Source organism: Bufo gargarizans, chromosome 2 (assembly GCF_014858855.1).
Source record: "Bufo gargarizans isolate SCDJY-AF-19 chromosome 2, ASM1485885v1, whole genome shotgun sequence".
Classification (NCBI taxonomy): domain Eukaryota; kingdom Metazoa; phylum Chordata; class Amphibia; order Anura; family Bufonidae; genus Bufo; species Bufo gargarizans.
The window spans coordinates 125757280-125782457 of record NC_058081.1 but is presented as its reverse complement, the minus strand read 5'-3'; the positions used below and the strand labels follow the sequence as shown (position 1 = coordinate 125782457).

General features: G+C 41.7%; 1 protein-coding gene across 1 annotated transcript in view; it reads right to left on the bottom strand.

Annotated features, from left to right (window-relative positions):
• The window catches only part of AGBL1 (AGBL carboxypeptidase 1), a 1106789-nt gene that overhangs the window by 892871 nt on the left and 188740 nt on the right, over positions 1-25178 (bottom strand). Inside the window, exons 8-10 of the mRNA XM_044279459.1 lie at positions 22662-22830; positions 19423-19484; positions 3768-3881 (exon numbers count right to left, since the gene is read on the bottom strand). Coding sequence (XP_044135394.1) covers positions 3768-3881; positions 19423-19484; positions 22662-22830 — 345 coding nt within the window. The remainder of the gene's footprint in view (positions 1-3767; positions 3882-19422; positions 19485-22661; positions 22831-25178) is intronic.

Genomic DNA, 25178 nt, shown 5'->3' with positions numbered 1-25178 from the left:
TATAGGACAGTAAGAACCTCTATTTCACTTTTGTGGCTCCAGGAAAAGGGGCATCTTGGGGAAATCCATAGGTTGAGATCACGGAATATCAACTGTGATTGTCATTACAGTGAAGCGGCTGGACTCTAGTACCCAGAAGACACGCTCTGCTTTCTGCCTCAGTCACGTGGGACGCCACAAGGAGACAGCTGGACCACCTGGGATGCTGCGCAGGTCCTGGCAGTTTAAAGAGGAGGAACAACTCCAAGACGACACAGGACCTAGTACGAATAACCACGGCTGACAGTGGTAAAGTACAAATACGCACCTTGACGTTCTATCTGTTCTATGCAGCTGGATGACTGTATTTATATTTATATGGTGAATGCATGGTCTAATATAGTCGCACACCACTCAATACAGTATTAATTGATTACCTACTATTGTGGTCACAGTTGGAAATTAAAGGACGAGGATCCCAAATGAGGGTGATAATAATGTATTAGGAAGCCGGGATGTAAATTAATGTATACTATATGAAGTGGGACGGTGCAGTGTAATACCCAGAATATCTGTACAGATTTGGAGGAACACCGTACTCACAAGTCCAAATATCAATTAATGAATTGACTGCATACCACCACTTTATATGCAGCATTATTTAAAATACATCCCAAGATAGGGGCATGTGCTTGTTATTTTATCATAATTATATTTATTATAGTCTATTTTTATTCATTTTATTATATTATTTTTTTTGTACATGCAGGCCAATGGCCTATGTAAGTGTTTATTGATCAATATTAAAGGGTATTTTATGATATCTACAGTGGTCCATATAATCCTGGTGTTCAGTGCCCCCCCAGAACATGCCCACAACTTTGAAGATGTTTTTTTTTATTTTTTATTGTGAAGCAAACAACAAATACGACAAAATAACAGAAAAGGTCAATGTGCATAACTATTAACCCACCTAAAGTCAATACTTTGTAGAGCTATCTTTTGCAGCAATCACATTTCCAAGTCGCTTTGTATAAGTCTCTATGAGCCTGCCACATCTTACCACTGGGATTTTTGCCCATTCCTCCTTGCAAAACTGCTCCAGCATCTTCAAGTTGGATGGTTTGCGCTTGAGAACAGCAATCTTTAAGTCTGATCACAGATTTTCTATTGGATTGAGATCTGGGCTTTGACTAGGCCATTCCAACACATTTACATGTTTCCCCTTAAACCATTCAAGTGTTGCTTTAGCAGTGTGTTTGGGGTCATTGTCCTGGTGAGAGATGAACCTCCATCCTAGCCTCAAATAAAATCACGCACAGAGTGGTACAGGTTTTGCTCAAGAATATCCCTGTATTTAGCATCATTCATCTTTCCATCAACTCTGACCAGTTTCCCAGTCCCGGCTGCTGAAAAACATCCCCACAGCATGATGCTGCCACCACCATGTTTCACTGTGGGGATGGTGTTGTTTGGTTGATGTGATGTGTTAGGTTTGCGTCAGAAATGGCGTATTTCTTTGATGGCCAAAAAGTTCAATTTTAGTCTCACCATACCTGAGCACCTTCCGCCATACATTTTGGGAGTCTCCCACATGCCTTTGCGCAAACTCACAACGTGCCTTTTTGTTTTTTGCTGAAAGTAATGGCTTTCTTCTGGTCACTCTGTCATAAAGCCCAATTCTATGGAGCGTACGGCTTATTGTCGTCCTATGTACAGATACTCCAGTCTCTGCTGTGGAACTCTGCAGCTCCTCCAGGGTTACCTAAGGTCTCTGTGCTACCTCTCGGATTAATGCCCTCCTTGCCCGGTCCATGAGTTTTGGTGGGCGGCCGTCTTTTGGCAGGTTTGCAGTTGTGCCATGTTCTTTCCATTTGGTTATGATAGATTTGATGGTGCTCCTAGGGTTCATCAAAGATTTTGATTTTTTTTTATAACCTAACCCTGACTTGTACTTCTCAACAACATTGTCCCTTACTTGTTTGGAGAGTTCCTTGGTCTTCGCGGCAGTGTTTGGTTAGTGATGCCTCTTGCTTAGGTGTTGCAGCCTCTGGGGCCTTTCAAAAAGTGTGTGTATATGTAATGACAGATCATATGACACTTAGATTACACACAGGTGCACATAATTTCACTAATTATGTGACTTCTGAATGTAATTGGTTGCACCAGAGCATTTTATGGACTTCCTAACAAAGAGGGTGAATACATACGCACATGCCAATTTTCTGTTTTCCATTTATAAATAATAGTTTTATTCATATATTTTTCTAATTTTACTTCACCAACTTAGACTATTGTGTTCTGATTGATCACATAAAATTCAGATTAACAAAACATTGAAATTAAGGCTGTAATGTAACAAAATATGAAAAAAAAAAGTCAAGGGGGGTGAATACTTTTGCAAGGCACTATAAGTTCAGTGAAGTAAAGTGCCATGTGTTTTGCCAATACACCTTATCCCATTAACCACCTAACTGTTTTGCCTGAGCTTAGCTTGGGCTGTAGAAAAAGCACTTAACTGTTCTGCCCGAGCTAAACTCGGGCATAAAGTGGAGGTAGAAGGATTGCTTTAGATGCTTATATCTCCTCAATGGTAGCCTGGTCTTGTTTGAACGCTAGCATTCCAGGATTTTCATACAATACCAAAATGACAGCATTAGTCCAAGCATCAGAGGCTATATCACTGTTGGAAATTGAGGCAGGAATAATCGAGGGTAAAACCTGCTTTTTCTTTCACTTTCAGCTGTATTCACTGCATCCCAGTTTCTAACAGTGATATCTTCCCATGTACTGAAGACATTGCAGTCATTCTGGCATTGTCTGAAAGCGTGTAATGTCAGCAAACAATACAAAGCCTATCTAGCATGTAACAAATCAGAGATATGAGCAGATAAAGCAGTCCCCCTCCCCCCAATGCCAATCTGATGTAGCAGTTGCCAAGCTGAAGGGCTGTAGGAGGAGAATTTTTTTTTAACAATATATAGAAATGTGACATTATCATCGCTGTATGGATCCACATGATAAAATTATGTTATATTTACCACACAGTGAACTCCATAAAAAAATTGACAAAATAATCTAAAAATTGCAGTTTCTTTTTTATCTTTCTCCCTAAAAATAAAATGAGTTATTTAATACACTATATATACCCTAAAATGGTTCTTATAAAACCCGCAACTAATTCCCCAAAATAAAATATATATATACAAAATAAAAATGTAAAAGTTATGACTGATAGAACACAAAGTAAGAAAATATTATTGGTCCTTAAGGCTAAAATTAATTATGTCACTAAGGGGTTAAAAATGCAATTGTGTCCCCTGAGTTGTGCGCCAACAAGATTTACTGCAGACACACATTAAAAATCTACATATGTATTTTTCCTGCATATTCTAATGGGTTGGGTTATGTCTCCTGGGAGCCACTATCTTGTTAGTTATGGCTAAGAAATGTAACTCTTGAAGTCTTGGGTATATATCCTTCTGTTTTAGAAACAAACCTGCTAAACCAAATAGATATTACAATTCTATCATAACACAAATATTAAAGGTCTCTGCTGTCATAAATCCCAATCATGCATTGTAAGTAACTACTGTAGTGCAGTAGATAAGTCTAGATATAATGATTACATCCATAAGACACTCGTAATACTCGACTCGATTTCAACAAACTAGAAAAGCTAACTGTTTTGTTGGACCTCCATTTAATAGAAAGATATGCCTGTACATGTATAATACTTCTAGTCATTCAGCCATTTCCAGACATACCAATTTAGTAATGTACCTTACCTTGAAGTCAAACATTTCTGAACAGAATTCTTTATACTGATTAAATTCCTCAACTGGTCGGTCGGGCTGAGGCAGTGATTTCAATTTTTTCAAGTCTGTCTCCAAATCATCATCCTAGGAAAATAACAATAAACAGTTATTTCCATGTGGTTTACCATATCTGTCTCCTCTTTAGTAAAACTGAAGTCAGTTGCAAGGGTGATATGGCAATCAAATACAGACAAAACCTCTTTCATTCAACCACCCATTTCTTCTACAGAAGTGGACTTCTCTAAAGATTATGCCCTACACAACTACTGTATATAAGATGCTGATAATGTACCACAGAAAAAAATTGCACTTAATTTGAGATGAGTAAATTGATTAAATCTATATATTAGTCTAAATTTCAATATTCTGCTGCCAAACTAATTAGAATTTTGGGAGATTTGCATCAGAATAATTGCGCAAAATGATGCCAGTGCCATGTTACTGCGAAAATTTGCGGGGAAAAACAGCAAGGAAGATAAAGATAGATGATCGCATGATCCTGGTAGGGGGGCTTGCCCTGATTGGCTCAGAGACTGACAGACAGGGTGTGAGCCAATGAAGGGGCAGAATTTTGGCAGGTTCTTCAATTTCACCCCTCTGAGCTTATCTTGTGATCTGAAAGCATTTGTTTTGGATGTGTTAGCAGAAAGTAATTAAAGACACAAGCTAGCAATCTAGGTGTTGTAGGCAAAGTTTAAGGACATATTTACACTATGACTACAGAATTATAGATTAAATAAATAGGTGGGAAAGTCAGGATTTTATCAAGGAAAGCATAGGTTGGTCACTCAGAGTGTGTGTGTGTGTGTGTTTTATACAAACATTCTGCACAAACCTAATTTTCTCGGTACATGAACAACCAGTCTTATATTTTTTTTTATTAAACCTAGGTTTCTACAATTTGTTAGTGTTTTATAGGCTTTTTCCCAACACCACCAGCAGAATATTTCTGCTGAAAATGCTGCACAGTTGCCCTTTTTCCCCCCTACAAAACAGTTTAAATTCTTATAAGTAAGCACTTCATCGCATTTCAGTGCATCAATAGCAGTATGTTCATAGAAGGTGACATATCATTTTACCTCTTTTAATTATTTTAAAACAGCTGCAATTTTGCTTCCATGTATAATCAAACAGTTTATCACATTTTGCCAGTGTGTTCATAGCAGGGCACGTTTAATTGTGCCTCTGTTACTAAAAAACTGTTTCAATTTAGCTGCCATTTGTACAAACCGGATTGCAAAAAAGTTGGGACACTATACAAATTGTGAATAAAAACTGAATGCAATGATGTGGAGGTGGCAAATGTCAATATTTTATTTGTAATAGAACGTAGATGACAGATCAAACGTTTAATCCGAGTAAATGTATCATTTTAAAGGAAAAATATGTTGATTCAAAATTTCACAGTATCAACAAATCCCCAAAAAGTTGGGACAAGTAGCAATAAGAGGCTGGAAAAAGTAAATTTGAGCATAACGAAGAGCTGGAAGACCAATTAACACTAATTAGGTCAATTGGCAACTATGATTGGGTATAAAAAGAGCTCAGAGTGGCAGTGTCTCTCAGAAGCCAAGATGGGTAGAGGATCACCAATTCCCACAATGTTGCGCAGAAAAATAGTGGAGCAATATCAGAAAGGTGTTACCCAGCGTAAAATTGCAAAGACTTTGCATCTATCATCATCAACTGTGCATAACATCATCCGAAGATTCAGAGAATCTGGAACAATCTCTGTGCGTAAGGGTCAAGGCCGTAAAACCATACTGGATGCCCGTGATCTCCGGGCCCTTAAACGACACTGCACCACAAACAGGAATGCTACTGTAAAGGAAATCACAGAATGGGCTCAGGAATACTTCCAGAAACCATTGTCAGTGAACACAATCCACTGTGCCATCCGCCGTTGCCAGCTGAAACTCTACAGTGCAAAGAAGAAGCCATTTCTAAGCAAGATCCACAAGCTCAAACGAGTCATGATTTAAAGTTCTTTTTGGAAATCTGGGATGCCATGTCATCCGGACCAAAGAGGACAAGGACAACCCAAGTTGTTATCAACGCTCAGTTCAGAAGCCTGCATCTCTGATGGTATGGGGTTGCATGAGTGCGTGTGGCATGGGCAGCTTGCATGTCTGGAAAGGCACCATCAATGCAGAAAAATATATTCAGGTTCTAGAACAACATATGCTCCCATCCAGACGTCATCTCTTTCAGGGAAGACCCTGCATTTTTCAACAAGATAATGCCAGACCACATTCTGCATCAATCACAACATCATGGCTGTGTAGGAGAACGATCCGGGTACTGAAATGGCCAGTCTGCAGTCCAGATCTTTCACCTATAGAGAACATTTGGCGCATCATAAAGAGGAAGGTGCAACAAAGAAGGCCCAAGACAATTGAACAGTTAGAGGCCTGTATTAGACAAGAATGGAAGAGCATTCCTATTTCTAAACTTGAGAAACTGATCTCCTCGGTCCCCAGAGGTCTGTTGAGTGTTGTAAGAAGAAGGGGAGATGCCACACAGTGGTGAAAATGGCCTTGTCCCAACTTTTTTGGGATTTGTTGACACCATGAAATTCTGATTCCACATATTTTTCCCTTAAAATTGTAAATTTTCTCAGTTTAAACTTTTGTTCCGTGATTTATGTTCTATTCTGAATAAAATATTAGAAGTTGGCACCTCCACATCATTGCATTCAGTATTTATTCACGATTTGTATAGTGTCCCAACTTTTTTGGAATCTGGTTTGTAATTGCACCATGCAGTTTTAGTTAAGACATTGTATTGTGTCAATATTCTGAGCAATTTTAGTTAACACACTGTATTGCATCAATATGCCATGCAGTTTTAGTTAATTCATTGCATTTCATTAATATATCATTGTAAATTGTCAATACTAGTGTGCAGTGTATTTGTAAAAGTAGAGGGATGTTTCATTGCAAGTCTTTAAGAGCACTTTAATCTGCGTGAGAAGACTTGTAGGCCATACATGCTCCTCTGGAATTTTGGGAAGAAAGGGATATAAATGAGTGCTTAACAAGCTCTGCCACTAATGCCACCAGATGTAAGGCAGCTATCCTATAAATCATTGTTCGACCCTTTAAGAAAGGCCTTGAGACATGACTCAAATATTAAATAAGCCAGCATCTCTTCTGCAGACAGCCTTACATATGGTGGCATTAGAGGAAGAGCTTGTTAGGAGCTCATTTGCATCTCTTAACCACCTCAGCTCCCCTAGCTTAAACACCCTTAATGACCAGACCACTTTTTACAATTCTGCACTACACTACTTTCACCGTTTATTGCTCGGTCATGCAATTTACCACCCAAATGAATTTTACCTCCTTTTCTTCTCATTAATAGAGCTTTGATTTGGTGGTATTTCATTGCTGCTGACATTTTTACTTTTTTTGCTATTAATCAAAATTTACCTGATTTTTTTTTTTTTATGACAATTTTCACTTTCAGTTGTAATTTTTTTTTAAATGATATCTTTATTGTTCTACATGTCTTTGATAAAAAAAAATGTTTGGGTAAAAAAAAAAATGGTTTGGGTAAAAGTTATAGCATTTACAAACTATGGTACAAAAATGTGAATTTCCGCTTTTTGAAGCAGCTCTGACTTTCTGAGCACCTGTCATGTTTCCTGAGGTTCTACAATGCCCATAGAGTAGAAAACCCCCACAAATGACCACATTTCGGAAAGTAGACACCCTAAGGTATTCGCTGATAGGCATAGTGAGTTCATAGACCTTTTTATTTTTTGTCACAAGTTAGTGGAAAATTATGATTTTTTTTTTCTTACAAAGTCTCATATTCCACTAATTTGTGACAAAAAATAAAAACTTCCATGAACTCACTATGCCCATCACGAAATACCTTGGGGTGTCTTATTTCCAAAATGGGGTCACTTGTTAGGTAGTTATACTGCCCTGGCATTTTAGGGGCCATAATATGTGAGAAGTAGTTTGAAATCAAAATGTGTAAAAAATGCCCTGTAAAATCCTAAAGGTGCTCTTTGGAATGTGGGCCCCTTTGCCCACCTAGGCTGCAAAAAATTGTCACACATGGTATCGCCATACTCAGGAGAAGTTGGGCAATGTGTTTTGGGGTGTCATTTTACATATACCCATGCTGGGTGAGATAAATATCTCGGTCAAATGCCAACTTTGTATAAAAAAAATGGGAAAAGTTGTCTTTTGATGAGATATTTCTCACACCCAGCATGGGTATATGTAAAATGACACCCTAAAACACATTGCCCAACTTCTCCTGAGTACGGCGATACCACATGTGTGACACTTTTTTGCAGCCTAGGTGGGCAAAGGGGCCCACATTTCAAAGAGCACCTTTAGGATTTCACAGGGCATTTTTTACACATTTTGATTTCAAACTACTTCTCACACATTAGGGCCCCTAAAATGCCAGGGCAGTATAACTAACCCACAAGTGACCCCATTTTGGAAAGAAGACACCCCAAGATATTTCATGATGGGCATAGTGAGTTCAGTGGAAGTTTTCATTTGTTGTCACAAGTTAGTGGAATATGAGACTTTGTAAGAAAAAAAATCATCATTTTCCATTAACTTGTGACAAAAAAAAAAAATTCTATGAACCCACTATGCCCATCAGCGAATACCTTGAGGTTTCTTCTTTCCAAAATGGGGTCACTTGTGGGGAAGTTATACTGCCCTGGCATTTTAGGGGCCCTAATGCGAGAGAAGTAGTTTGAAATCAAAATGTGTAAAAAATGCCCTGTGAAATCCGAAAGGTGCTCTATGGAATGTGGTCCCCTTTGCCCACCTAGGCTGGAAAAAAGTGCCACACATGTGATATTGCCGTATTCAGGAGAAGTTGGGGAATGTGTTTGGGGGTGTAATTTTACATATACCCATGCTGGGTGAAAGAAATATCTCGGCAAAAGACAACTTTTCCCATTTTTTTTATACAAAGTTGGCATTTGGCCAAGATATTTATCTCACCCAGCATGGGTATATGTAAAATGACACCCCAAAACACATTGCCCAACTTCTCCTGAGTACGGCGATACCACATGTGTGACACTTTTTTGCAGCCTAGATGCGCAAAGGGGCCCAAATTCCTTTTAGGAGGGCATTTTTAGACATTTGGATCCCAGACTTCTTCTCATGCTTTAGGGCCCCTCGAAATGCCAGGGCAGTATAAATACCCCACATGTGACCCCATTGTGGAAAGAAGACACCCCAAGGTATTCAATCATCACTTTTTCCCTTTCACTAGGTGATTGACAGGGGCGATCAAGGGGTTAATTGGGGTGATGGGGGCTGATCTGGGGCTAAGTATAGTGTTTTGTGTGTACTCACTGTGATGTCTGCTCCTCTGCTGGAACCAACCGACCAAAAGGACCAGCAGAGGAGCAGAGAAGCCATTTAACACCTTATATTTATAAATATAAGGTATTATATGGCTTGTGATTAGTTTTTTTTTAAAAATCATCAGCTGGCCAGCAACGATCATTGGCTGGCAGGCTGATGATGTAATACCCCTCTAACTTTTGTCGGCCCCCAATGCGCATGCGCGGGCCGGCTTTGTGCGTCATCTCGCGTCTCGTGAGATGACGCGCCAATGCGTGACTCTGCCTGAGACAGCCGCATCCGGACCGCGATCCTGCGTTAGGTGGTCCGGAGGCGGTTAATACCAGTAGCAGAACCAGCTGTCCAGACAGTAGTTGTAGCCATAGTAGCAGCAGCAAGCCACAGTTCTCCCTCATGTCTGGGAGGTGCATCATTATTATTGAGTAGTGGTGATCGTGAATATTCTAATTGCGATTTTTTTTTTGTGCGAATATTGGCACAGCTAGAATTTGTCTATTATTGTATTATTAATATCTTCATAATTGTAAATATACTAGATTTTTTTTAGCAGTACCCATGATCCTTCACTGCTTCTTGCCTGTGGGGCAATGAGAAGGCTGCAATATCTTTGACTTTAGCAGTAGTGTTGATTGCAAATTTTTTATTGTGAATTTTCCGATTGCCATTTTTCGCAATCAAGAAAATAATGACTGGAGATCAAGAATTCTCGAATTTGCGAATATATGACGAATATTCATCCAAATATTAGCATATTCAAATTTGAATATTGCCCCTGCCACTCATCACTATTATTGAGGACAAAGAGGATGATATTGTACCTTTGATCCAGGAGTCAGCACATTCCTCCTGCTTCTCCACCTTGCAGCCCCACAGAAGCCTTTCACTTACTGTACATCACCATCAGTCTTCACTGCCCCATCCTAGTGGGACGCCTACTTTTTTCTTAAGTAGAAACAACTAAACCCAATGTGCTGTGAAAGATACTCAAGATAGTCTTCCTGTTTATTACTTGCATGAGAATCATCAGCATTTAGACTACCATTATGAGAAGGTTCAGGTAAGGGCTGTAGTTGCATAGCTGCATTGGTAGTAGTAGTTGTGGAGTACAGAAGTCAGGGGCAATCCAGGTCTTGTTCATTTTGATAGGAGTCAACCTGTCAGCATTTTCAGTTGACAGGCAGATGCGCTTATCAGTTATTATGCCCCCAGCAGCACTAAATACCCGCTCTAGAGCGCCAGTTCGTGCCACGTGTCCAGTTTGGACACCCAATCGTTTAGATGCAGATGGATCATTGAGGACGCTGGCACGGTCTGCTATGTACTACTTCACCATCTTCCAAAACTTTTCCCTCCTTGTGACACTATGCCGCACATCAGGGTGAGGGTGCTGGTGGGGTGTCATGCAACTGTTCCAGGCCTTGGAGAGTGTTGCCCTGCCTCTGTTGGAATTGCTGTGTGTTCCCCTTGTCTCCCCTCATCGGTTGCCCAAAGAAATACGTACTCTGCTGCCAGCGTAGTCAGCAGGAAATTTCTGGAGCTATTTTTCCACAAGGACCTTCTGGTGTATTGCACCATTTTGCTAGTCTTCTCCACCACAGAAATGAGAGATGAGAAGTTCAAACAACCAGTAATCGATGTTGGCCAAAATGCGTATAACACGAGGGTCACGGGAAAGGCAGCATAACATAAAGTCAGCCATGTGTGCAAGACTCCCAACAGACAAAACTTTGCTGTACTCATCAGGAGGATGACTCTCAATCTCCTCATCCTCTTCCTCCTCTTTGGCCCATCCACACTAAACAAGTGGAATAAACTTGCTATGGGTACTACCCTTTGTAGCGGAGGCAACCACCTCCTTCTCCTCCTCATCATCATCATCCAATTTGCGCCGAGAAGACGAACTGAGGGTGGTCTGACTATCACCCTGTGTACTGTCTTCCCCCATTTCCACCTGTTCCACATGCAAAGCGTCTGCCTTCATTGTGAGCAGCGAGAGTGTCAGTAGACACAGAAGTGGGATGGTTAAGTTGATAATAGCGGCATCACCGCTCACCATCTGAATGATTCCTCAAAGTTGCATAAAACCTCACAGAGGTCAGACATCCTATGCCCACTGGTCGCTTGTGAAGAGCGGAAACTGACTGGAAAGGCGGCGACCATCTTGCAGCTGGTATTCCACTACTGCTCACAGAGCCTGGCCAACATGTGGAACATGGAGTTCCAGTGCGTGCTCACATCGCACAACAGTCAGTGACCTGACAATTTCAAGCGCTGCTGCAGTGTTACCAGACTGACGGCAGCTGTAGATGACTTTCGGAAATGAGCACGCACCTTCACCAGTAGCTCAGGCAAATTAGGGTAGGTTTTGAGAAACCGCTGAACCACAAAGTTGAACATGTGGGCTAGGCATGGTTTGTGTGTGAGCTTGCCGAGCTTAAAAGCTGCCAACGAGTTATGGCCATTTTCAGACACAACCATGCATGGTTGTAGGTTAAGTGGCGAAAGCCACAGCTTTGTCTGGTCCCTTATACCCTGCCTCAGCTCTGCGGCAGTGTGCTGTTTAACACCTAAGCAAATGAGTTTCAGCACGGCCTGCTGCCGCTTCCCCACTGCAGTGCTACACTACTTCCAGCTACTAACTGATGGCTGACTGGTGCTGCAAGATGAGAATTCAGAGGTGGAAGTGGAGGTGGAAGTGGAGGGGAGGTGGAGGTGGAGGAGGAGAAGGGGGGGGTTGGAGCCACTAATGTAGGTGGTGGCGGAAATCCTAAAGGAAGTAGGGCCCGCAATCCTTGGCGTCGGTAGCACCTATGCACACCGGTAAAAATAGTGCTGGCTGGGGACTGAGCAACAAAGCCCCAGTGTCTACAAGCTTAAATGGCAACAATTCCAGGGCCAGCAATTTGGAAAGTTGCACATTTAGTGCTATGGTCTGTGGGTGGGTGGCTGTTTATTTGCGCTTTCGTTCAAAGGCCTGGGGTATGGACATCTGTACGCTGTGCTGGGACACAGAAGTGGATGTGCTAGATGATGGTGCTTGCGAAGGTCCAGGGTGCGAGGCATCCAGTCATTCATCTTGGACAGAAGATTGGCTAGCATGTAACACAGGGGAAGAGGAGGCTGTGGTGTGACCTACAGACACTAATTGTGGACCCAGGCGTTCGGCCCACCTATCAGGGTGCTTTGATGCCATGCGTCGGATCATGCTGGTGGCGGTGAAGTTACTAGTGTTCACTCCCCTGCTCATTTTGGTACGGCTCAGGTTGCAAATGACAATTCTTTTATCATCCGCACTTTCCTCAAAAAAGCGCCAGACTGCGGAACACCTACCCCTTGGCAAGGGAGATTTCCAGGGAACAGTGCGGGACTGTTTGGTGTGGCCCGCCTTCTCCCTTTTGCCACGCCACTGCCTCTTCCAGCCTGTTGCGGTGCTATGGATCCCTCCCCCTCTGTACTGCTATCCTCGCTTGGCTTACCACCTTCCCAGGATGGGTCAGTGATTTCATTGTCCACCACATCCTCTTCCACTTCCTCACTCTGGTCATCCTCCTGACTTGTTGACCTAACAATAACCTCACTTATTGGCAACTGTGTCTCTTCATTATCATCCACCTCATGAAATACTAATTACCATTCACCACCGTCATCTTTTTTTGACTGTGGATGATCAAGAGTTTGGGAATCAGTGAACAAGATCTCCTCATGTACCTCTTCAAGCGGGCTTGGCGAGAGGGCTAAATCAAGGAAAAGCAAAAGAGCTCCTCAGAATATCTGAGTGTGGGATCACTTGTTTGCCAAGACTCTCTATGGTGGGAGGAAGGAGGATCAGGGTTAGGATTCTGTTGACCAGACTCCTGGCTACTGAGACTGGACTTTGTGGAAGACAGGGTGGTGCTTAACCGACTGGAAGCATTATCTGCTGAAATCCAACCGACCACCTGGTGCACTGGTGTGACGTCGAGAGTGGTGTCCTGTGCCACCCTGCAAACTGGGACATGAAGCTAGGTATCATGGATGAGTGTGTTTCTTGCGCTCTGGAAGCAGGCACAGTTTCACCGCGCCCAGGCCCACAGCCTCTGCGTGCACCACCAGCAGCACGGCCACTTTTCTGTCCCTTACTGCTCGCTTTGAGTATATTAAATGGTAGATACAGTTGCAAGAAAAAGTATGTCAACCCTTTGGAATGATATGGATTTCTGCAGAAATTGGTCTTAAAATGGGGTCTGATGTTCATCTAATTCACAACAATAGAAAATCACAGTCTGCTTAAACTAATAACACACTAATAATTAAACGCAGTGCAGGTGGAAAAAGTATGTGAACCCCTAGACTAATGACATTTCCAAGAGCTATTTGGAGTGAGGTGTAAGCCAACTGGAGTCCAAACAATGAGATGAGATTGGAGGTGTTGGTTACAGCTGCCCTGTCCTATAAAAAACACACACCAGTTCTGGGTTTGCTTTTCACAAGAAGCATTGCCTGATGTTAATGATGCCTCGCACAAAAAAGTTCTCAGAAGACCTACGATTAAGAATTGTTGACTTGCATAAAGCTGGAAATGGTTATAAAAGTATTTCCAAAAGCCTTGCTGTTCTTCAGTCCACGGTAAGTTCCAAGAAAAGTCAGCACTGCTGCTACTCTCCCTAGCAGTGGCCGTCCTGTAAAGATGACTACAAGAGCACAGCGCAGACTACTCAATCAGGTGAAGAGGAATCCTAGAGTGTCAGCTAAAGACTTACAAAAGTCTCTGGCATATGCTAACATCCCTGTTAGCGAATCTACAATATTTAAAACACTAAACAAGAATGGATTTCATGAGAGGATACCACAGAGGAAGCCACTGCTGTCCAAAAAAAAAAATTGCTGCACATTTACAGTTTGCACAAGAGCACCTGGATGTTCCACAGCAGTACTGGCAAAATATTCTGCGGACAGATGAAACCAAAGTTGAGTTGTTTGGAAGAAACACACAACACTATGTGTGGAGAAAAAGAGGCACAGCACACCAACATCAAAACCTCATCCCAACTGTGAATATGGTGGTGGGGGCATCATGGTTTGGGGCTGCTTTGCTGCGTCAGGGCCTGGACGGATTGCTATCATCGAAGGAAAAATGAATTCCCAAGTTTATCAAGACATTTTGCAGGAGAACTTAAGGCCATCTGTCCACCAGCTGAAGCTTAACAGAAGATGGGTGTTGCAACAGGACAACGACCCAAAGCATATAAGTAAATCAACAACAGAATGGCTTAAACAGAAGAAAATACGCCTTCTGGAGTGGCCCAGAGTCCTGACTTCAACCCGATTGAGATGCTGTGGCATGACCTCAAGAAAGCGATTCACACCAGACATCCCAAGAATATTGCAGAACTGAAACAGTTCTGTAAAGAGGAATGGTCAAAAATTACTCCTGACTATTGTGCACGTCTAAATCTACAACTACAGGAAACGTTTGGTTGAAGTTATTGCTGCCAAAGGAGGTTCAACCAGTTATTAAATCCAAGGGTTCACATCCTTTTTACACCTACACTGTGAATGTTTACTTGGTGTGTTTAATAAAAACATGGTAACATGTAATTCTTTGTGTGTTATTAGTTTAAGCAGACTGTGATTGTCTATTGTTGTGACTTAGATGAAGATCAGATCACATTTTATGACCAATTTGTGCAGAAATCCATATCATTCCAAAGGGTTCACATACTTTTTCTTGCAACTGTATGCTTGCAAGTATGTCACAGGTACGCACAAGCGCAGGTTTTGTAAGAGTATGCACAAATAAATTACACTGAATGTCACAGATATTTAGGATGTGCAAACGTTACAACATGAGATGTAGCGCAGGTAATGTTGCTGTCACCAGCGTCGAAAAAATGACACTGAACGTCAAAGATATCTGGATGCACAAACGTTACACAGGAGATGTAGCGCAGGTAATGTCGCTGTCAGCAGCGGCCAAACAATTGCGCTGAATGTCACAGATATATGTGGCGTAAATGTAACACAACACATGTATATATTGCAGCCATATAAAACAATAGTCCTTAAAAGGATTTTTGGGTCTCTAACACCTTTCAGGGCTAAACCCTGCCTAAAAACTATTCCTGTCCCTACACTATCTGTCCCTTCTGCTGCCGTTTAGGCCAGCCAATCACTGTAATGCCAGTAACCAACATGGTTACGGCATTACAGTGAGTGCCAGTACTTCCCTGCACTTTTATTGGCTGCGTGGTAGCCAACAAACATGAGGGGAGGAGACACCACGATGTGCCGAGCATCGCGATGCTCAAGTCAAAATGATGTTTGGCCGAGCCTGCTCGCCCAACACTAGTCTAAATCATTGCTATGTTTCAAATAGCTGGTCTTTTTGGGGGGAAGTTTCACTGTATTTCTTATTTTGCTTTTAAAATTTACTTCATTACAGTAATATCATACAGAGAATGTCACATAGGGGATTCAGAAAATAAGCATTTCCAGTTATTTAAAAAAAAACATTGCCTTTGTTTCTATAATTTGGTCTGCCCTGTACATCATATTATCACAGAGGTGCTTTTCTGAGATATCTTATTGCCATACTATTCTAGAATGTCAAATTCAAATCACTTGCACTGTTCTAATCAATGACACAGTAAGGGCTCATGCACACAAACGTATTTTCTTTCCGTGTCTGTTCAGTTTTTTTGTGGACCGTATGCGGAACTATTCACTTCAATTTTACTCTGTGTACATTCCGTTTCCGTATGTCCGTATTTTCATTCCGCAAAAAAATAGAACATGTCCTGTTATTGTCCGCATTACGGACAAGTACAGTACTGTTCTATGAAGGGCCAACTGTTCTGTTCCGCAAAATACGGAAAGCACACAGACGTCATTCGTATTTTTTGAGGATCTATTTTTTGTGGACTGCAAAATACATACGATTGTGTGCATTAGCCCTAAGGGTAATATTAAATAAACAAATAATCAAGCCTACATGCACACGAACGTTGTTTGTTTCCGTGTCCGTGTTTTTTGCAGATAGGATGCGGACCCATTCATTTCAATGGGTCCGCAAAAAATGCGGACAGCACACCGTGGACAGGTTATATTTTTATGATGGACTGGAACCACGGATCACGGACACGGATGGTAAATTAGCCGAAAATCAATGGGTCCGCAGAAAATCACGAAAAACTGCGCAACAGACACGGAATAAAACAACGGTCGTGTGCATGAGGCCTAAAGCTGTTTTATCTTACCACCAGTCTTTTCTCAGCTTAAAAAAAATCACATCTAAATGCTTAGTTCATGCTTTTACCATCACACCAGCTATTAAACGAATCTCTACAGTTTAGGGAATTCTCTTACTACATAGAAACATGGACAAAATTGCTAGTACCCGTTAAAGAAAGAGAAACCCACAACTGTCACGGAAATAACTTGAAACTGACAAAAGTAACAAATAAATAAAAAAATACTGAAAATCAGACATTGCTTTTGCATTGTGGTTTAACAAAATAATTAAAAATGAATGAAACTGGCCAGCACAAACATGGCAGTACCCATAACTTAATATTTGTTCCACAACCTTTTGAGGCAATCACTGCAATCAAGCGATTTCTGTACCTCTCAATGAGACTTCTGCACCTGTCCACGGGTATTTTGGTCCACGCCTCGTGAGAAAACTGCTCCAGCTGTCTCAGGTTTGAGGGGTGCCATCTCTAGACTGCATGTTTCAGATCCTTCCACAGATATTCAATAGGATTTAGATCAGGGCTCATAAAAGGCCACTTCAGAATGGTCCAATGCTTTCCTCTTGTTGGAGGACCCATGAATCAGACAAAGCTTCCTGACACTGGGCAGCACATTTTGCTCCAGAATGCTTTGATAGTCTAGAGATTTCATTGTACCCTGCACAGAATGAAGACACCTTGTGCCAGATGCAGCAAAGCAGCACCAAAACATAACCAAATCTCCTTCATGTTTCACAATGTTCTTTTCTTTGTATGCTTAATTTTGGGCATCTGGGAACAGAGCTGATGTGACTTGCCATGAAGCTCCAGTTGTCGCATCTGTCCAAAAGACATTTTGGCAAATTCCAGTCTTGCTTTCTTATTATTTGCTTTCAACAATGGTTTCCTCTACAGCAGGGCTGGCCAACCTGAGGCTCTCCAGCTGTTGCAAAACTAAAACTCCCAGCATGCCTAGTCTGCCTACAGCTATAAGTCTACAGCACGGCACGGTGGGGGTTGTAGTTTTACAACAGCTGGAGAGCCGCAGGTTGGCCAGCCCTGCTCTACAGTCTTCTTCCATTAAGTCCACATTGGCTAAGATAGCGACAGATGGTGCGATCTGACACTGATGTAGCTTGTCCTTGGAGTTCGCCTCTAATCTCTTTGGACGTTGTTCTGGGCTCTTTGGTTACCATTCATATGATCTGTCTCTTCAATTTGTTGTTAGTTTTTCTCTTGTGGTTCAGGGAAGTTGGCTATAGTCCAGCAGACCTTAAAGGGGATGTCTCACTTCAGTAAGTGGCATTTATCATGTAGAGAAAGTTGATACAAGCCACTTACTTATATACTTATGCATATTGCTTCCTTTGCTGGTGGGATTCATTTTTCTATCACATTATACACAGCTCGTTTCCATGGTTACAGACCACCCTGCAATCCATCAGTGGTGGTCGTGCTTGCACAATATAGGAAAAAGTACTATCCTATGTGCGCTCCCATGGTCCCAGCTACCAGAGAGGCTGATACTTTTTCTTATAGTGTGCAAGCATGACCACCACTAATGGATTGCAGGGTGGTCTGTAACCATGGAGAAGAGCAGTGTATAATGTGATGGAAAAATGCCAGCGAAAGAAGCAATATGGAGAATCACAATACATTAGTAAGTGGTGTGTATTAAAGGGGTTATCCCATCTTAGACAATGGGGGCATATCACTAGGATGTCTGATGTCTGATAGGTCCGGGTCCCACCCGCACCTACAAGGAGAACAGAGCCGGGGAGAGTTGTGGCTGGAGGACTCCGGGTTTCCCGGGGTCCGTCCACCACCAGGCGCCACTCCCCGCCTCTCCCATTGAAGTGAATGGGAGCGCACCGCGCATGTGCGGCCACCGCTCCCATTCATTTCTAAGGGGCCGACGGAAATAGCCGAGCCAGCGCTCGGCTATTTTCGGCGGCTACATAGAAATGAATAGAGCACGGCTGCGCATGCGCAGTGCACCCCCCTCAAGTTTCTCCGCTCCATTCTGCTTGTAGGTGCAGGTCCCAGCGGTGGGACCCGCACCTATCAGACAATGGGGGCATATCCTAGCGATAGGCCCCCATTGTCTATGATGGGATAACCCCTTTAACTTCCTCTACATGATAAATCCAACTTACTGAAGTGAGACAACCCCTTTAAACTTTTGACCCCTTCCCTTTCCACGCCTGCCCATTTTTTAGACCTGGCGCGAGCAGGAAGAAGTCGCAGATTGCATCTCAAATAACCTTTGCGCCGCAATCTGCCAGAGATATATGCCAAAAACTGGCGTATATCTGTATTTGTTTGTAAATGACTCCCCATATGCAACTGTAGTAACAGAAAGCAAACAGTTTGGAGGTGGTCTTCTTGCCTTTACTTTTAACATGTTTGTCTATCATTTTCTTTCTAAGCTCCTGAGACAACTCAGGATCCTGATCCGTATGACAAATGCATTGAGGTGCCAGAGCCGTCTCTCCGGTGTCATCCGGAAAAACAGATCCGGCATTTATTTTTTTCACATTTTTTGTGGTCTGAGCATGCACAGACCGCAATGCCGGATCCATTTTGCCAGAACACTCGGGGCAAAATGCATGACAATGGGAAAAAATGCCGGATCCGGCATTCCGGCAAGTGTTCCTGAATTTTGGACGGAAATAATACCGCAGAATTATCTCTGTCCTGAAAAGTTAAAAAGACTGAATTGAAGACCTCCTGATGCATCCTGAACGGATTGCTCTCCATTCAAAATGCATTAGGATAAAACTGATCAGTTCTTTTCCGGTATTGAGCCCCATAAGACGGAACTCAATGCCGGAAAAGAACAACGCTAGTGTGAAAGTACCCTAACAGCTGCAAAATGCAGATTTCCTTTCAAACAAATCCCAAAATAAATGCAAGAGGACAGCAATCCAACTTCATGTAATGTTAAAATAACAGTTTTATACTACTGTACGTATTCATACTGCATCCCTAAATATTATCCGCATTAAACTATATTTCAATCTAGCAGGGATTGAAACGTGTCAAGTAGAATGAAATACAAACTTCCTCCATGTTTTCCTCATTTGTAAGGTTATCCATATATTCATCTTCATCCTCAGATTCATCTATGAAATAAAATGGAATAAACTGATAAGAATAATATAAAATGTTAATGTTTTGCTTCATCATTCCACATAACCTGAAAACGTGTCTAATGTATTCAGAGCTCATACATAAGGGTGAATAGGCCGATGCTAGAAATTCTGGGACCTGAACTACATAAAAATTAGCTCAATTTTGGTGTTTAGATCTTTGAGACAAAAATCATAGAAACAGAATAATTTTTGTGATCTTACATTAAATCTAAAAATTGGATTATCAGTTCATTTAAAGGTATAACTAAACTACCTAAGGCCTCATGCACACGACCGTTTTTCGGGTCCGCATGCGAGCCGCCGTTTTTGCGGCTTGGATGCGGACCCATTCACTCCAATGGGGCAGCATCCGTTGCTCCGTTCCGTGGCCCTGCAAAAAAAAAAACATGTCTTATTCTTGTCCGTTTTGGGGACAAGAATAGGCATTTATACAATGGGCCGCCCGTTCTGTTCCGCAAAAAAGGGAACGGTCGTGTGCATGAGGCCTCAATCTCAGAAGGATGAGACCAAACAGTGTGACTGGCCACATCGGTTGCCATAATTAGGGGTGGCTTGCCTTGCCTTGCCGTGTGGTCTCACATTAAGGGGTATGTCTTAATCCAGCAATATTTCTATGGGCATTTTCAAAATTAACTATTTGAATTTTGAGAAACCTTAACGAGATATTCCAAGATTTTACCATTGATGCCCTATCTTAAGGAGGGGTCTGAAACCCTGCACCCCGCCACTCAGCTGTTCCTGAGTAATGATGTAAGTCAGTATTGGAGTTATATAACTCCATACATCGTGTAGTGGACATAGCTAATAACTACAATACTGCTGTCATTGAAGTAAAATTCTGGAATATCTCTTTAAAGGGGTTGTCCGAGTTACTTTTTGTTCTTTGTATGTTTCTATCTAGGCAAATGTCAGGGCTTTACAATGCACTTACTTTATCTGCAGTGGCTCCTTTCTCAGATTTCACAGAGGGTCGATTGACCTGTGATGTCAGCTTCTCTCCCTGCTCTGATGATGTTTCGTGCACAAGCCTGAGAGAGCAGATATGGTACACGAGAGGACACAGAGCTGATAGACTGGAAGAGTTCTGCGGAGCTTTGGACGAGAATAATGGTGCTGTGTGTATCAGCAGTGTCATTGTACAGCTGGGACTTTTAGTCCTACACATACAATATGCTGCTGAGTATCCCAGCAGTCAGACATTTCAGTCAGCACTTGTATTCACTCCCTTTGCCAAGCAGAGGGACGGGCACAAATATTCTTGAAGAAAACCTCAGAGATTGTTGTTATTGAAAGGTAAACAAAGGGCCAGAAGAGAACCAGGGAAATCAGGAAATATAAATTTTTGTTGCCTAAAACTTGATAAGCTTAGTTATATATTGCCCATCAGATTTACAGTGCTATATGTTTTTTAATAACTCGGACAACTGCTTTAAGGTATCTTATCATGAGAATACCATCTGGATGACAATGGCACTAAACCCACAAGTCTAACAACAACAAGTTGACTCACATAGTTTTACTGTTGTAGCCATGTTGTCATAGGACATGTTAGATGTAGATTCACCAACATCCATGTTACATACATAAAACATAATGCAGATCTGTATATTTTAGAAATAAACTTTTACCCCCAAAGAGGGCATTAAAGGGACTGTCATGAGACAATCCTTCTAAGGCTACTTTCACACTAGCGTTCAGAGCGGATCCGTTCTGAACGGATCCGCTCATATAATGCAGACGGTGGCTCCGTTCAGAACGGATCCGTCTGCATTATATTGTATAAACTTTTCTAAGTGTGAAAGTAGCCTGAGCGGATCCGTCCAGACTTTTACATTGAAAGTCAATGGTGGACGGATCCGTTTGAAGATTGAGCCACAGTGTGTCATCTTCAAACGGATCCGTCCCCATTGACTTACATTGTAAGTCTGGACGGATCCGCACGCCTCCGCACGGCCAGGCAGGACACCCGAATGCTGCAAGCAGCGTTCAGGTGTCCGCCTGCTGAACGGAGCGGAGGCTGAACGCCGCCAGACTGATGCATTCTGAGCAGATCCGCGTCCACTCAGAATGCATTAGGGCTGGATGGAAGCGTTCGGGTCCGCTTGTGAGCCCCTTCAAACGGAGCTCACAAGCGGACACCCAAACACTAGTGTGAAAGTAGCCTAATAATGAAGCATGTAGTTTATAAATGAATGACAAAGTATATAATTGTGGGTGTTTTTAGATATTTTGGGTTTACGTTATTAATCGTCCCTGGTTTCATTTCTACTTAAAGGGGTTGTTTCACTTCAGATAAAGGCATTCATCATGTAGAGAAAGTTACTACAAGGCACTTACTAATTTATCGTGATTGTCCATATTGCCTCCTTTGCTGGCTGGATTATTTTTCCATCGCATTATACATTATACAGTTTTTAAGAGGTTACTGCTGCAGTGCTGATACGAGGTGACTGGGACGGAAACTGCTGAGCAGCTTCCCTATGTGCACTCTCTTGTCCCAGCCACCAGAGAGGCCAGCGCTTTTCCCTATATTGTGCAAGCACGGCTAACACTGCTGGATTGCAGGGTGGTCATAACCCCTGGATATGCGCAGTCTATAATGTGATTGACAAATGGATCAAGCCAGCAAAGGAAGTAATATGGGCAATCACAATACATTTGTAATTGCCTTATCTTAACGTCTATATGATAAATGCCATTTGTTGAAGTGAGAACCCCTTCAAGATTTGTTCTTTGAGTCACCCCTCTACACTATTGTACTTTGCCAATGAGATGCTTTTACACGTATAAACTTAATAAGGATAAAAAAAAATGTAAAGGTCCATTTCAGTAGAATCAATCATTAACTGGTGGCTGTTATTAATTAGTGGAAGGATGTTCTATAAGATCACAATTTGTGTGACATTTATGAAGAAACTCAGAAAATGCTAGATGATTTGAAAACTTTCTATCACCACAGTACTTATGCTAATAATTTAAAAATTACTGACCAATATAACCTTTTTTATTAAAAAAATATATATATAGCCTTTAAAGGTACATGTTTTGCTTTTCAAAAGCCACAAGGTCTAACTAAGGGAATCATCAAAATGCCTTTTCTAATGCCTTAAAAGAATAAGTCTTAGTATTGCAGGGTTCTCTACAAACCTTCTTGGGAGCAGATTCTTGTGGAAATTGTATTTTGTGTTCCAGGAACAAGATATTGATAGGAGCTTGATATAGAAGTCAGAGGTAGAGTACATTTTGGACAACACTTTCTCAAAACCTGGACTGCAGCACTGACTAAGGGATCCAAGCTTTTGCAATGTAGACATTCCTATAAATAAAGAAAATATAACGAAAAATATGTTACAGTAATCAGCAGTACAAATAACGCTCAGTATCAAATCCAGCAATAACTTTCAATCACTGTAAATCCAATGGTTGTTAATACCCATAGTTGGTTAACCACAAATTAGATATAGCTTTAGAATGAATAGCACAGTAGTGCAATCTTCAATATTCAAGGAATTTTCTGAAATTTACTCATTGAAAAGGGCATTCAGAGAATTGCCTAACTTTTCATCCTCAGACATCCTCAAAATATGTCTTATCAAGTCTATCTGAAGAGGAGTCTGTGCAGTGTCATACTGATGTTCCTTGGGCTTACCAGCAGAAATTATTCTCTCGGCTCAACCCCTATATCATCAATAACGTCTAACAGGTTTTAAATAAAAGAAAAAGACCCTAGTGCCGAGTGATTAGCTCCAAAGGAAACTCCAAATGTGATTTTTGTCCTAGACCTTTGAGGCCCACAATGGCTTCAAAGACTGAGCCCACCGGAGGATTTTTTGGTACTCTGGTGGACCAGCATACCCCTGATTCTGTGGACCAATATTATAAATGCAATGTCCATGGGGAAAAAAATTGGAGAATGGACTTTAAAACATGGAAGGCAGAAGTTATAGAAATTGCAACCTCCTCATTTTCTGTTATGTGTACAGGTCCTTCTAAAAAAATTAGCATATTGTGATAAAGTTCATTATTTTCTGTAATGTACTGATAAACATTAGACTTTCATATATTTTAGATTCATTACACACCAACTGAAGTAGTTCAGGCCTTTTATTGTTTTAATATTGATGATTTTGGCATACAGCTCATGAAAACCCCAAATTCCTATCTAAAAAAATTAGCATATCATGAAAAGGTTCTCTAAACGAGCTATTAACCTAATCATCTGAATCAACTAATTAACTCTAAACACCTGCAAAAGATTCCTGAGGCTTTTAAAAACTCCCAGCCTGGTTCATTACTCAAAACCGCAATCATGGGTAAGACTGCCGACCTGACTGCTGTCCAGAAGGCCATCATTGACACCCTCAAGCAAGAGGGTAAGACACAGAAAGAAATTTCTGAACGAATAGGCTGTTCCCAGAGTGCTGTATCAAGGCACCTCAGTGGGAAGTCTGTGGGAAGGAAAAAGTGTGGCACAAAATGCTGCACAACGAGAAGAGGTGACCGGACCCTGAGGAAGATTGTGGAGAAGGACCGATTCCAGACCTTGGGGGACCTGCGGAAGCAGTGGACTGAGTCTGGAGTAGAAACATCCAGAGCCACCGTGTACAGGTGTGTGCAGGAAATGGGCTACAGGTGCCGCATTCCCCAGAAACAGCGGCATAAGCGCCTGACCTGGGTTACAGAGAAGCAGCACTGGACTGTTGCTCAGTGGTCCAAAGTACTTTTTTCGGATGAAAGCAAATTTTGCATGTCATTCGGAAATCAAGGTGCCAGAGTCTGGAGGAAGACTGGGGAGAGGGAAATGCCAAAATGCCTGAAGTCCAGTGTCAAGTACCCACACTCAGTGATAGCCTGGGGTGCCATGTTAGCTGCTGGTGTTGGGCAACTGTGTTTTATCAAGGGCAGGGTCAATGCAGCTAGCTATCAGGAGATTTTGGAGCACTTCATGCTTCCATCTGCTGAAAAGCTTTATGGAGATGAAGATTTCATTTTTCAGCACAACCTGACACCTGCTCACAGTGCCAAAACCACTGGTAAATGGTTTACTGACCATGGTATTACTGTGCTCAATTGGCCTGCCAACTCTCCTGACCTGAACCCCAGAGAGAATCTGTGGGATATTGGGAAGAGAAGTTGAGAGACGCAAGACCCAACACTCTGGATGAGCTTAAGGCCGCTATCGAAGCATCCTGGGCCTCCATAACACCTCAGCAGTGCCACAGGCTGATTGCCTCCATGCCACGCCGCATTGAAGCAGTCATTTCTGCAAAAGGATTCCCGACCAAGTATTGAGTGCATAACTGAACATAATTATTTGAAGGTTGACTTTTTTTGTATTAAAAACACTTTTCTTTTATTGGTCGGATAAAATATGCAAATTTTTTTAGATAGGAAATTTGGGTTTTCATGAGCTGTATGCCAAAATCATCAATATTAAAACAATAAAAGGCTTGAACTACTTCAGTTGGTGTGTAATAAATCTAAAATATATGAAAGTCTAATGTTTATCAGTACATTACAGAAAATAATGAACTTTATCACAATATGCTAATTTTTTTAGAAGGACCTGTATATGTACAGAAGGTCATAATGGCTGTAAACCTGTCCATAGCGAGATTATATAGAGCAGAAATGATCTTTTATGGTAAGGCCATTTGTGGCAAA